This window comes from Hylobates moloch, unplaced genomic scaffold (assembly GCF_009828535.3).
Source record: "Hylobates moloch isolate HMO894 unplaced genomic scaffold, HMol_V3 SCAFFOLD_13, whole genome shotgun sequence".
Lineage (NCBI taxonomy): Eukaryota > Metazoa > Chordata > Mammalia > Primates > Hylobatidae > Hylobates > Hylobates moloch.
Window position 1 is genome coordinate 93,431,273 of NW_026652288.1, and position 14,843 is coordinate 93,446,115.

Here is a 14,843-nt window from a genome sequence, read left to right on the forward strand (position 1 = left end):
TCCATCTCTAGAATTTCTACCTACCTTATCTCAGGTTGATGTGATGATAACAATGCTTACCCCACAGGGCTGTTGGGGGATAAGCTGAGCTGGTGTGGCGTGAAAGTGCTATGGATTGTGCTATGGAAGTGCTATTCGTACTATACTTGTGCAGATAGTAATACTGCTGCAATTTCCACAAACCCCTGCCTTCTGTTTCCAACAAATCACATTCCTCCCTCCTCAAAATATTGCTGAAGAGACTGCAGGCCTCTGAAAGCTTCACTAGCTACTCCGCCAATCTCTACTACCTCCAAACACACCAACCGTCTCCCACAGCTTTGTTCTGGGCTGAGACTTGCTCTGTTATCACTGCGTTCGCCCCACCTTGATTACACAGCATGAACAGTTCAAGGGCAGGCGCCAGTTCTCACTTTCTTTGGGTTTACAGGCGTGAGCCACTGCACCCGTCCTGTAGCTGTTTCTTAAAGTTTATCATCCCAAAAGGAGATTTGCCTGCTCAACATTTCCAAGTGTGTTGAACTTTGACAAATTTCCTACCCTCCCTCCGTGCCCAAGGGTGCTGCATGCTGGCAGCTAAGGCTGGGACATGGTACTGGGAACAGAGACTACCCAGCACAATGGGCCAGGGTGCGATCAGATTCTAGGGTGGCAGGTCACAGGAACACAGATTTGGAGCAGAGGCCCTGGGTGAGCGGCCCCTCCATTGCCCAGCCAAGGCCCTCCGTGTCTGATTGTGAGCTGCGGCCTCCTCAGTGAGCAGGTGGAGGTGGGCCACACGGTCCCTCTCACAGGAGTCCCCAGTGCAGAGTGGCTGACCCTGTGGCAGCCCCTGTCCAAGTTGCACCTTCCCCCTCAGTGGTATCCCTATGATTCCAGCCATGCCTGCCCCCCAGTCCATGGGCCTCTCTGTTTCCTTGTTTGAATTCTAGGCCAAGAATGGACAACACTCAGCCTCTGCTCCTCTGTTACTCTAAGAACAACTCAGGCCGGGCGCAGTGGCTCACGCCTGTAATCCCAACACTTTGGAAGGCTGAGGTGGGTGGATCACCTGAGATCAGGAGTTCGAGACCAGCCTGGCCAACATGGTGAAACCCCGTCTCTACTGAAAACACAAAAATTAGCTGAGTGTGATGGGTGCCTGTAATCCCAGCTACTCGGGAGGCTGAGGCAGGAGAATCGCTTGAACCTGGTAGGCGGAGGTTGCAGTAAGCCGAGATCACGCCACTGCACTCCAGCCTGGGTGACAGAATGAGACTTCGTCTCAAAACAAAACAAAAACAATTCAACTAAGATGACAGATGACGCAGCTGCGCCCCTTCCCTGTATGAGGTATTTCCACACCAAATTTCTAAATCTATCCCCTCCACAACAGTGAAGGCTGTTATGTGAAGCCTTCATCCCCTCGCAGATGAAGGCAAGGCTCAGCAGGTGGAGTGATTTGCTCAAGGAAGTGGGACGGTGGCCACAATTCTACCCAGGCCTTCAGTCTCCAAGTTCAGTGCTCTCTTTCCACAGCTGCCTCCCAGCTGCAACAGGCTGGCATTCTCACGAGGAAGGTTCCTATAGGCTAAGAGAACACAAGCACGAGGAACCAGAACTAGTCACACTTCCAGAGGTTCCGGCCTGGCCTCAGAGGCCTCCATGTGGCTCAGGCTGCCCCCAGGCCTGGCGTGTGCTTCCCGCCTGAGGCTGCCCCCAGGGCCTCAGAGCTGGTGTACTCTTTCTTCTCCTCCCTTGTCTGTCTGCAGACTCCATCCAGGGGAGAGCCCCTTCCATGGCCCTTGGAGAAACAGTGGCTAAGGAATGCTGGATTGACAGCTTTAGCCACGGGCCTGTGCCCAGGCAGGGGCCGTTTCCCATAGCAGACTGACCCTCACTGTAGATCCCGCAACACCCCCTCCTGTGGATACATCTCAGAACAAAAGGACACCCCTTTCCCCTTCTAGAGCGACCCGAACCCAGTACCCACTCCACGCTCAGTGCCTGGAAGTTGCTCCACCCCACACCGCCACTCCAGCAAGGTAGGCCCAACCCCCTACTTCTCCCTGACTAGGAAAGGGAGGAGATAAAAATAAGGAGCTACAGAGACCACTAGAGATGGAAGGAATGAGAACGAGGCAGAAGAGACCCCCACAGTTACCTCCATACACCTGAACACAGAAGGAGAATTCCATTTCTTGCGGTTGTGTTTAACTTGTCCAATGTGCCCCAGTGCCCATGGGAGTGAATGGGAACAAATACAGGGGGCCTGCCTGCCTCTAGACATTATGTGAAGTCCCCAAAGGACAGAAGCTATTTCTGGGGAGGGCTGGGAGACCCAGGAATCCTGTAACTGAAGGAGGGGCAGACTCAGGGACCACATCCAGGCAAGCCAGGGCATGGGCCAGTGCTAGAGGACATAGCCCTGCTTTGCGTATTTTATTATCAATAGTTCCTTCTTTCACTCTTGATGTGACTCTATGACCAGTGGTTCTGCACATCCCCAGGTTTCGTAGATGAAGAAAGGATGACGTGATGCCTGACAGCTTGCAATGAACTCAGCATCTAGAATTTTGCAGAGTGTTGCAGTGGAGTTCCCATGGGGAGCTGCTTTCCTTCAAGCCCAGCTTTGAGTAAGGGGAGCAGGGCAGTGGGACTCGCCACTGCCGTGCTGTGCTCCGGCCAGGATGATCTCAGGGCACAGGGAGAGGCTTCGTGTCCGAAGAGTGTGACAAAGGGCAGTCAACATCCTCCCCGTCCCTGCCCCCAACACACACACACCCACATCTGCACCCCATCAAGGGCAGTAGAATTAGCTATCCAACCAGAATGATGTCTTTATTGTTCCCAGGATATTAATCTTATCCGAGAATGATTCATGGCAGCTATTATTTAAAATATTAAAAATATTCAAGGCTGGGCACGGTGACTCATGCCTGTAATCCCAGCACTTTGGGAGGCTGAGGCAGGTGGATCACCTGAGGTCAGGAGTTCGAGATCAGCCTGGCCAACATGGCGAAATCCCATCTCTACTGAAAATACAGAAATTAGCCAGGCGTGGTGGCACACGCCTGTAATCCCAGCTACAAGGGAGGCTGAGGCAGAATTGCTTGAACCCAGGAGGCGGAGTTTGCAGTGAGCTGAGATCGTGCCACTGCACTCCAGCCTGGGTGACAGAGTGAGACTCCATTTCAATAAATAAATAAATAAGCAATATTCAAGACGGTCAAAAGGAAAGATCAAAATGTTATGAAGGATGAGGGAAACAAGCTGAGATAAACACACAGGGCCCTGAGCTTCCTGTTAGCTAAAATAAGAAGGAGGAAACAATGTGTTCCAGAATCCTCACCGAGAAGCAGAGAATTTTCCTGAGATCAGATTCTGGAAGGGATTTCTTGTGTGGACACAACTGCCAACAGAGAGTTGTTTTTTTTTTTTTTTTTTTTTTTTTTTTTTGAGACAGAGTTTCATTCTTGTTGCCCAGGCTGGAGTCAGTGGCGCAATCGGCTCACTGCAACCTCTATTTTCTGGTTTCAAGTGATTCTCCTGCCTCAGCCTCCCGAGTAGCTGGGATTACAGGCGCCTGCGACCACGCCTGGCTAATTTTTGTATTTTTAGTAGAGACAGGGTTTCACCATGTTGGCCAGGCTGGTCTCGAACTCCTGACCTCATGATCTGCCCGCCTTGGCTTCCCAAAGTGCTGGGTTACAGGTGTGAGCCACCGCGCCCGGCCTGCCAACAGAGATTTTATGGAAGATGAAGTAGCAGCTTTCTTCATGTGCCCATTTCCGAGAGTGACTCCAGGACTCGCCAAGGGTACTGAAGCTGAAGGAGTGGTAGGTAGTCTTTCTCCAGGTACAACATGGCTCGGCTGGGGATTGAAGGGTAGAACCTGATGATACATAGGCATGGCGGGATGGCATGTATGTTCCCAAGGTGTCACTTCTCTTAGTCAAACATTGTTTTGCTTATTATCTAAGTACGAATGCCAGCGATGACATCAAATGTTAGGTGGCTGGGATCCAGCCCCTGTATTTTTGATCAGCTGACAGGATCCCAGAGAAAATATACACAGAGGCTGCTCTAGCAAAACCCTTCTGTTGATGACTTCACGCCTTTGGTGCTGCGAGGCAGCGTGGTGGGCTAGTCCGGAGAGTCTGGTGCCTGAGGACTCCTGTGGCTGGAGGACTTGCCCAGGGCCCAGAAACCACCAGCCCCCGGCCCACATCCTTATTACAGTGGACCTTTAGATCTTACCACATCCTAGGTAAAGAAGGGAGATCGGAGGTAGGGACTACCAAGGACAAGAGAGAAAGGGTGTCTGAATGACCCAGGGCAGGACTGGCCAGGTGCCATCCCTGGACTCCTAGGTCACGACCGAGAAACTCAGAGGAGGAGAAAGGGTGAGAAAAAGTGAGCAAGTTACTTAAAGTTTCTCTTCTCCTTTGGACGATAATCTCCCTGTGTCTGTTTCTGGTCTCCTGTGCCCAGCAGAAGGTATGGGACCTAGTGAATGTTCAATAAATAGTTTTTGGGAAAAGAGCCCGAGGGAGCTGGAGTTCAGGTATTGGGAGGCTGAAGGAAGAGGCGGTTGGATCAGTAAGTCTGGAAGGAGAAGTGGGGAGCTAAAGTTCCCGGAGGGCAGGCCACTCTCAGAGGCCCATGGGAATGACATGAGGGGGAGACTCCTAGAGTGGGCCTCATGGCACCTTTTTTCTCCCAGTGGTCAGAATGGCCCCAGGACTGCAGCCCACCAGATTCTTTGTCAACGACACAAAAAAATGAGTCAGAGAAGTCTCCCTCAGCCCCTAGCCCGGTGAACCAACCATTCCAGGCAACGTCAGTGTCTCTGCCCCAACAGGTGTGTGCCCACGGTCCTAACTGCCTGGCGCTGGCCCGTCCTAGCTGGGTATGGAGCTCCCTTTTGGGAACAGGGCTGTGCCAGGTCTGCGGGAGACCAAGTGCTAGCTCTGATGGTTCTCACTTGGACAGCAGCCAGCTTAGTCCTCCTAAGCTGAGTCCACCTGAGCGGGTAGAAGGGAGCTTGCCTGAGCCAAGGAAGAATGCTGAATTCAGGCCACAGGCAGAAAGAAACAGGACACAGAAAAGATTCCAGGAAAAGAGGAAATCCGCTCCCAGTACACACCACCTCCCTAGTGGAAGCAAAGAGGAAGAGGCAGAGTTCTAGAGCCGTGTCCCAAATGAGGTGAGCGGGATCCAGGTTTTCCAGGTCCTAGTTACAGACTCACACTAGTCATGGAGTTAGAGCTGGAAGAAATCTTAGAGGCCATCTGATCTAGCACATGCATTTGATGAAATTGAATTTGCTGATGAAATTGAAGCTCAGGTCATGAGATGAGGAACAGCCTGAACTCTGGGAGCAGGCTGTCTGGGTTTGAATTTTGTGTGATTCACTTCATACTGGATATTGGCTTGAGACAAGTTAAATCTTCATGAGATTTCCTCATCAGCAAAATGTGCTTAATTATAGCTACCTTGTAAAGTGGTTGAGAAAATCAAGTAAGGCCATGCTAAAAGTACCTAGTACAGTGCTTAGCCTACAGGTGCCCCTGAGTTCTAGCCAAGAAAATGAGTACAGAAGAAATGTCTCCTGTTTTCAGGCCTGGTTCATAACACTTTCTGCTCAACATGGATCCAGCGGAGAAGCTCAAATCTAGAGGTTTGCAGGGTGACCAGGAGGGAGGGAGCCTGGGTTCCTGAACGCACGGGCAGAACCTTCCTTCCACCCCTCCACAGACCACACTGCTTTGCTACAGGAGTTTGGTTACTGTGGTAAACTGCTGAAAGTCTGGGCTTGTTTCTTATAGCTGTTAACCTACTCTACTTGGCAACAGAGAATTATGAGCTGGGAAAGCACAAAATGGCAATATGGAAATTGCTTTTAAAAATCCAATTTAGGCTGGGCACAGTGGCTCACGCCTGTAATCCCAGCAGTTTGAAGGGTCTCATTCTGCTGACTTTGTTACCTTCTTGGAAGATAAATCTAGTGCCTCAGTAAAAGTGGTTACCGTTTAGATTGGAGCTGCCCAACAGAACTTCCTGCAATGATAGACACGTCCTATATCTGCACTGTACATTACTACGTTGTACATTACTATGTTGTACAGGCCGCATACAGCTACTGAGCGCTTGAAATGTGACCCCCTAGGAACTAAATTTTTAACTTTAGAGTCAAGCCCCTGGGTTCTCATGACAGCACAGGTACTTTAGAAAAATTAGTATAATTTCTACTGATGGCCAGCGAACTAATACCAGTTTAAAAGCTTTCTTGGCTGCATTCAACACAATAGAGTCAGCAACTTTAGAATGAGTACCCTTTGCTCTTTTTTTTTTTTTTTTGAGACGGAGTCTCACTCTGTCACCCAGGCAGGTGTGCAATGGCGCGATCTCAGCTCACTGCAACCTCCACCTCCGAGTTCAAGTGATTCTCCTGCCTCAGCCTCCTGAGTAGCTGGGACTGTAGGTGCCCGCCACCACGCCAGGCTAATTTTTGTATTTTTAGTAGAGACGGGGTTACTAATTTTCAATGGGTGAATCTGAATGAATTGGCTGAAAGGGTAATTATATTGTTTGAATTGCTAAGAATCCTCGATAAACTATTCATTTTAAATACATCTCACCACGACCACCCACCTCACCACAACCACTCACCTTTCCACTCCCCACCCTCTTATGGGCAGCCAAGGAGCTTTATTTGGGGACCATGCCCAGGAACACAGGCAGCGGGACTGAGGCCCACAGAGATGATTCCAGGCGTTCAGGGCCCCATGGCCCTTGCAACCAACCAGCTTTGCTACCAGTCCTTCCCAGATGCAACTCCATTGCTGGAAATGCAGGTCCCAAAGCCATTCAAGAATATCTCACTCCCTTCCCAGAGAATTGTTTGATACACGAAGAGTTTTACAAAATCCAAAATAATTTTATTCACATTTTCAGATTTTTGCTTCCACAAGGTGTTCAGCAAACATGCTAAGGCGACAGAATGTCTAGTTGGTCACGACATGCAACGCTGACCATTCAACTGATGACAGCAGTGACCACGCCCACCTGAGCTACCAGCCCCACAGCACAAAGGGGGTTTGCGGGAACACACCAAACCACACAGCAACCAGCAACCTGAGGTAGGTCTCTTTACAGTACAAAAACTTCTACGCCAGTGTGAGACACTGATTAGCAAGAGCTGCTTAAAGTTGCAGACTTTGGGGGGAGAGAGAGAGAGAGAGAGAGAGACTGTGCGACAACTGCGGTGAGAAAGGAAAACAGACCCACGAAATCCTGAGCCCTGCCACTGAACTGTGGAGGTGTGGGAATAGGCAAATGAAAAAGTGCCACCTCAAAAAGCAGCAGTTGGCTCCAGGGCTTGGAACCAACAGGTCTTGGAGCTGGAGAGCTCTGTGCAGTGGCCAGCCATAGGAACCTGAGGCAGTGGGACTCTCTGTGGATAGACTGATTCTTGTTTAGAAACAACAGCAAAAAGAAGAAGGCAGGAAAGAAACTCCCCGGCTCGGAGGAATGTCTCTGTGATTCCCATTCCTGATGGAGGGAGTGAAAAGGGGCCTGGGCTTCGCCCCGCTGCTCTCCTGACAGAAACAGTAAGTGACACCAGGACAGAAGGCAGGAGCCCTGAGAACTCACGGCGCTCTGCATGGTCTCCAGCCGCCCACCCGTCTCCACCCACCCCTGGAGTGGCCGTGGGGAGGCAGCAGAGGGGGCTGTCGGAGGGCCCACTATTGCCACACGTCTTCCTTCGGACACCCAGAAAACCTGGCACCGTGAAACCACCAGCTAGAGAAGAATGAAATGCTACCCTTCCTACAGTCTAATAGCAAAACCAGATCTCTAGTACAGCAAACTGTACAAAAATGATAGAAAGGAATATGCACTGTTATTAGCACAGTGCTTATTTTAATATAAAATAAACAGCTTACATTTTCACTGTAAATATAGGCTATGTACAGAATTATATATAGATATAGCTACACGTATAAAGCTTCATTATAGGCCTCTGATACAATTATAATAACGGTTCCCTGAACCTTTTAGAGTGCAATTAAGAACAAAAACTAAATTTTGTTTACATGAATATGGAATAAATACAATAATCAAAATATGACTCTCCCTAAAAGTGAAACACACAAGCCAATCCAGAACTGCTGTGCGAAAGATAAAATCGAGAAAGGCAAGGTTTCGGTAGGAGGACGCGATGAGGGGCCCGCCCCAGGCAGGGAATGGCAATGCTCTAAAGAAAAGAGACTTCCTCAACAGGGAGGAGTCAGCCCTTGACAGCGACCTTGTTCTCTGCAGCAGCAAACATGGCATAGAATCGGGAACTGTCGTTGGACAGAAGGACCGATGGGGTGTCAAACTCCACCACCTGCAAAAGAAGGAGATGCCGTCAGGACGCAGCTCTGGGTCATGCAGGGTGATTCAGAGGATCCACTGCTCAGTAAGTGCCAGTGCCCCCTGAGGGTAGAACCTGGGGACAATTCAACTAGCCCTGCGTGCACCTCCCCCCTTATTTTTTTATTTTCAACTATCCAGGAAGTAAGGGAAAGGACAGAGAACATGACTTCCAGCATTTTTGTAGTATGCAGTTTTGCCTAATGAAGTATTCTCATAGCAAAAAAAAAAAAAAAACAAACAAAAAGCGACTTCCAGACCTCCTTCACATAAATCCAAATCCCTTCAGCCTTGGGAGTGAAGGAACCAACCAACCAGGTCTATAAACTGCAGGAGGATGGTGGCTCACGCCTGTAATCTCAACACTTTGGGAGGCTGAGGCGGGCAGACTGCCTGAGGTCAGGAGTTCAAGACTAGCCTGGCCAACATGGGTGAAACCCTGTCTCTACTAAATATACAAAAATTAGCTGGGCATGGTTGGCGAGTGCCTACTATCCCAGTGACTTGGGAGGCTGAGGCAGAAGAATCGCTCGAACCCAGGAGGTGGAGGTTGCAGTGAGCCAAGATTGCACCACTGCATGCCAGGCTGGGCGACAGAGCAAGACTCTGCCTCAAAATAAATAAATAAATAAATAAATAAATAAATAAATAAATAAATAAAAAACAACAGGCTGGGTGCGGTGGCTCATGCCTGTAATCCCAGCACTTTGGGAGGCCGAGGCAGGCGGATCACCTGAGGTCAGGAGTTCGAGACCAGCCTGACCAACATGGTGAAACCCTGTCTCTAGTAAAAATACAAAAATTAGCTGGGTGTGGTGGTGCATGCCTGTAATCCCAGCTACTGGGGAGTCTGAGGCAGGAGAATTGCTTGAACCTGGGAGGCAGAGGTTGCGGTGAGCAGAGATTGTGCCATTGCACTCCAGCCTGGGCAACAAGAGCGAAACTCAGTCTCAAAAAAATAAATAAATAAACAAAATAAAATAAATAAACTGCAGGGGAGAGAAGTTGCAGCTCAAGTCAAGGGCACACCAGACAAATGCCATTTTGTTATGCAAGCTGATCTAACCTTATAGAGGGAAATGGAAGAGCTCAGAATGTCTAGTTGTCAGGGAAAAAAAAGGAAGTCAGGGAGTGACTTAGTCAAGTGGCCATTCCTATGATGGACTTCTATGTAGCCACGGAAAATCATGTGGCAGCAGAACCCGGAATGATATGCTGGCAGAACCCACCTCCTGTGGCAGAGGCTCTTTCCTAAAATTACAAGGAAATTTTTTTTTTTTTTTTTTTGAGACGGAGTCTCGCTCTGTCGCCCAGGCTGGAGTGCAGTGGTGCAGTCTCGGCTCACTGCAAGCTCTGCCTCCCGGGTTCACGCCATTCTCCTGCCTCAGCCTCCTGAGTAGCTGGGACTACAGGCGCCCGCCACCGCGCCCGGCTAATTTTTTTTTTGTATTTTTAGTAGAGACGGGGTTTCACCGTGGTCTCGATCTCCTGACCTCGTGATCCGCCCGCCTCGGCCTCCCAAAGTGCTGGGATTACAGGCTTGAGCCACCGCGCCCGGCCGAATTACAAGGAAATTTTAATTAGCAAGAAAAAAATTAAGGGAAGAGAAGGATAGAGTCCCTCATAAAGAGTGAATGGGCTCCCCAATCCAAAACATCAAGCCACCCATCGAAAGAAAGGGGTCTCAATTTGTGTCCTTAAGAAAGAATTTCCAGCTGGGCACAGTAGCTTGTGCCTGTAATCCCAGCACTTTGGGAGGCTGAGGTGGGCGGATCATCTGAGGTCAGAAGTTCAAGACCAGCCTGGCCAACATGGTGAAACCCTGTCTCTACTAAAAACACAAAAATTAGCCAGGCGTGGTGGCACATGCCTGTACTCCCAGCTGCTCAGGAGACTGAGGCAGGAGAATCGCTTGAACCCCAGAGGGCAAGGTTGCAGTGAGCCAAGATTGTACTACTGTACTCTAGCCTGGGTGACAGAGCGAGACTCTGGCTCAAAAAAAGAAAAAAAGAATTTCCCAGAAGATGTTCTTGGTCCCATCTATTATACCTTACTAGGCTCTATTTTAACACCTACTTACAAAGTAGTAGCTCAACGTATCTTATGTATGACAGAATCTCAGTAAACACTTAGTTTAAGGCAAACAAAGATAGTCACAAAAAACACTAGCGTGAAAATAATTTCAAGATGAGGAGAAAAATCCTTAGCCCCCAAGTTCTCTCAATTCAGCTTTGAAGCCCAGGCTGAACCTGCCCTATTTAACACTTTTCTCAATATTTCTCCACAATTTAGACAGTGTGCTGGCAGTGGGGTTGCTGGCCTGAGTCCTGTCCCATCTCCTCCACTTCCTTTTTTTTTTTTTTAAATCCCACCAATTTTTATTGCTTTTTTTTTTTTTTTTGAGATGAGGTGTCACTCTGTCACCCAGGCTGGAGTGCAGTGGCATTATCTCGGCTCATGGCAACCTCCGCTGCCTCCCAGGGTTAAACGATCCTTCCACCTCAAATTCCTTAGTAGCTGGGATTACAGGTGTGTGCCACCACGCCTGGCTAATTTTTTGTATTTTTGGTAGAGACAGGGTTTCGCCATGTTGCCCAGGCTGCTCTCGAACGCCTGAGCTCAGGCAATCTGCCCGCCTCGGCCTCCCAAACTGCTGGGATTACAGGCATGAGCCACCGCGCCCGGCCTACTCCACTTCCTATGGACTTTGCCTGAGACTTTGTCTCCTCATCTGTAAAGCAGAATTCAGGCTATGTCTCTCTCTAGGTTGTTGTGATGACTGATTGTATGTTGAGCGATTATATGTAAAGCACTAAGCACAGTGCCTGACACATAGTAAACATTCAATAGAAGTAGCTATTATAGTAGCTGTTACTGTGGTAGCTTCTACAATAGAAGACATGTTACCCATTATAAATGGCTTGCTATTTCTTCCAAATTATTAATTTACTTGTATCCTAGGGGCATGCAAAGGAGGTATTTGTCTAACATAAATGTACTTAACATCACCTGTGCAAAGAACTGTAGTACTAAGCACTGCTGGGGCCCTAAAGATGAATGAGCAGTGACTCTGCCCTCAGAGAGTGTTCAGGGAGTTCTCTAGGGAGACAGGGCATTGCACAATTCCTATCAGCTCAGGCAGAACAGCTACAAGAGAGGTACAGATACAGTCTAGGGCGGCTGAGGCAGCCAGGGGGTTTCATGGAGGCTTTGGCATCTGGGCCATGTCATTCTTCAGGGACAGGCAGGTTGTGAGCAGGTGGATATCGGCGAGAGAAGGGCAAAGGGCCTTTTAGGTAGATGGAACTGTCTGAGTAAAGACAGATAAAAAGCTTGGAGAATGCAAGATGTCTATAGCCAACGGCACCTGCAAGGGAAGAGTGGAAATGAAGAAGGCAAAGCTAGGGCCAGGCTGTGGGAACGCCTGAAACAACAGGGTAAGAAGTTTGGTGCCGCTTCGTGATTGCAAAAAAAGCAAACATGTGCTGGCTGGTCTCAATAGGCCTCCGGGGGGGTGATCATTGTGTATGTGAATGAATCACTAAGTACATGTACCAGGGATGATAATTGTGTATGTGAATGAATCACTAAGTATCTATACTCTCTGGCCTAAGTATGCCGGGAGTGATCGTTGTGTATGTGAATGAATCACTAAGTACATGTACCAGAGATGATAATTGTGTATGTGAATGAATCACTAAGTACATGTACCAGAGATGATAGATAATTGTGTATGTGAATGAATCACTAAGTATCTATACTCTCTGGCCTAAGTATGCCGGGAGTGATCGTTGTGTATGTGAATGAATCACTAAGTACATCTACTCTCTGACTTAAGTCAGTGTCGCTACTCACAAGCAACAGAAGGACAAATTAGTAAAGTAAAAGGAGAACCCCATCAGAGTGTGCCTGAGTAATCTTGTGATTAGGAGGCTGTATCCCTCCCAATGGCAACTAAATAGCGTTGCTGCAAGTGCTTATCTGAATGTCCAGAACCCTACAAAGACGGCAATCAGTCCATCCCTGCCAGGGGCCAGTTTCCTTCCAGACATGCCAAGCCAAAGTCCCTGAAGGACTCAGTACCTGTCCCTGGGCCAGCACCATAATCCTATCGGAGCCTAGAACCGTGTGCAGGCGATGGGCAATGGTCAGCATGGTACAGTCTGCAAATGCTTCTCGGATGGTCTCTTGAATCAATAAGTCTGTCTCTGTGTCCATGGCAGCTGTGGCTTCATCTAAAATCAGAATCTGCCAGAGAAGCAGAGGAGAAAGAAACTCGATTAAATTCCTTTAGCACTCTGGTTAATCCAGATTTTACTAAAATGTATTTCATTATTTAAGTTTTACACCATATATTGTTTTTTTTCTTTTTTTTTTTTTTGAGATGGGGTCTTGCTCTGTTGCCCAGGCTGGAGTGCAGTGGTGCGATCTCGGCTCACTGCAAGCTCCGCCTCCTGGGTTCACGCCATTCTCCTGCCTCAGCCTCTTGAGTAGCTGGGACTACAGGCGCCCGCCACCACGCCCGGCTAATTTTTTGTATTTTTAGTAGAGACGGAGTTTCACCATGTTAGCCAGGATGGTCTCGATCTCCTGACCTTGTGATCCGCCTGCCTCGGCCTCCCAAAGTGCTGGGATTACAGGCTTGAGCCACCGCGCCTGACCTATTGTTTTTTTTTTCTAAGAAAGCACACATATATGTAAAAATATCCTTTTGCTTAGAAGTGATACAATTTCAAAACCATGTTTGCCTTGATTTCCATAACAGCATATTTGTAAAATACTGATCTAGGCTGGGCGCAGTGGCTCACGCCTGTAATCCCAGCACTTGAGAGGCTGAGGCAGGCAGATCACGAGGTCAAGAGATCGAGATCATCCTGGCCAATATGGTGAAACCCTGTCTCTACTAAAAATACAAAAATTAGCCAGGCGTGGTGCCGCGCACCTGTAGTCCCAGCTACTCGGGAGGCTGAGGCAGGAGAATCGCTCGAATCCAGGAGGTGGAGGTTGCAGTGAGCCGAGATCACACCACTGCACTCCAGCCTGGGTGACAGAGTGAGACTCTGTCTCAAAAACCAAACCAAACCAAACCAAACCACGGATCTAATCAAATACTTGCCCCTACATGCTCTGTGACAGTGAGCATCTACAATTAATTCTTTTTTTCTCTTGAATCCAATATGGCTGGTAACATTAATCTTTCTGGACATTCCTTTTCCTGTTCGTAAAATGAAGGGGCTGGATTGGATGACCTTAAAGGCTCTTGCAGTTTTAAAATCTATGTCGGCCAGGCACAGTGGCTCACGCCTGTAATCCCAGCACTTTGGGAGGCCAAGGCGGGCGGATCACGAGGTCAAGAGATCGAGACTATCCTGGCCAACATGGTAAAACCCTGTCTCTACTAAAAATACAAAAATTAGCTGGGCATGGTGGTGCACACCTGTAATCCCAGCTACTCGGGAGGCTGAGGCAGGAGAATCGCTTGAACTCGTGAGGTGGAGGTTGCAGTTAGGTGAGATTCGGCCACTGCACTCCAGCCTAGAGACAGAGCAAGGCTCCGTCTCAAAAAAAAAAAAAAAAAAAAAATCTTCTATGTCTATGGTTTGTAGTCGTACAACTACTCAATGGCCAGAAACAAAAGTCGGTCTTGGATGAAGGTAAAAACAAAGCAACCTCGTTCTCCCTCCCCAAAACCAATATACCCAAATTGTGTCAGGGTTAGAGTTATCTCTGGTCATGCTCTTAGAAAGTGCCAACAGGGATCAGAGCCAGGAATACCTTTGGACCCCAGTGTGTCAGGGAAAGGCTGCACTAAAACATTCCCATTCTCTGCTGCTGCCAACCCCGAACTGCCTTACCTTACAGTGGCGGAGCAGGGCTCTTGCTATGCACAAGAGCTGCCGTTCCCCCACTGAGAAGTTATCCCCATTCTCCATCACTTCAGATTCAAGTTTCAGAGGTAGCTGAGCAATCTAGGGAAAAGGAAACTAGAGATCAGAGGGGTAAGAAACGAAGCTGAATTTCCTGAAAATCCAAGGACAAAGAGAAATGATTCCGAAACTGATGAAAGAACTATTAGCCAAGCACCTGTCTCATCTGGAACAAAGGTGCAGGTGTACTGATCATGCATGCTAGGACCCACTTCCAAGGCAGCCCATGATTCCAATAGACTATTCTGTTAGCTTTATACCATTAAAACATCCCAGAAATTCCAATGCTTTCATGTCCCCAAAATCCAGTCACATAGTAGGCCTTAAGTTTTGGTTCTGAAAATATGGTCTTGCAATAGGAAATAGAGTGAGGAAAAGTACTCTCCTTCTGAAGTCCAAAGCCGTAGGCCCATCCTGTGAAACATTTTTTGTAAGCTGCAGAACTTATTCTTCAAATGAGAAGAATCCCGATAGAGCAGAGGAAAAAACAGAGCTCATCTATTAATAGTTGAA

At 48.4% G+C, this 14,843-nt stretch overlaps 1 protein-coding gene across 5 annotated transcripts in view; it reads right to left on the minus strand.

The window, feature by feature from the left end:
- Positions 1-6,901: 6,901 nt before the first annotated feature.
- Positions 6,902-14,843, minus strand: part of ABCC5 (ATP binding cassette subfamily C member 5) — a 96,064-nt gene continuing 88,122 nt past the window's right edge. For all 5 annotated transcript variants that reach the window (XM_032171742.2, XM_058426489.1, XM_058426487.1 and 2 more), the window contains 3 exons: positions 14,259-14,372; positions 12,487-12,651; positions 6,902-8,377 (listed from right to left, as the gene is read on the minus strand). In XM_032171742.2, the coding sequence (XP_032027633.1) occupies positions 8,276-8,377; positions 12,487-12,651; positions 14,259-14,372 (381 nt within the window). In that variant the 3' untranslated portion in view covers positions 6,902-8,275. The remainder of the gene's footprint in view (positions 8,378-12,486; positions 12,652-14,258; positions 14,373-14,843) is intronic.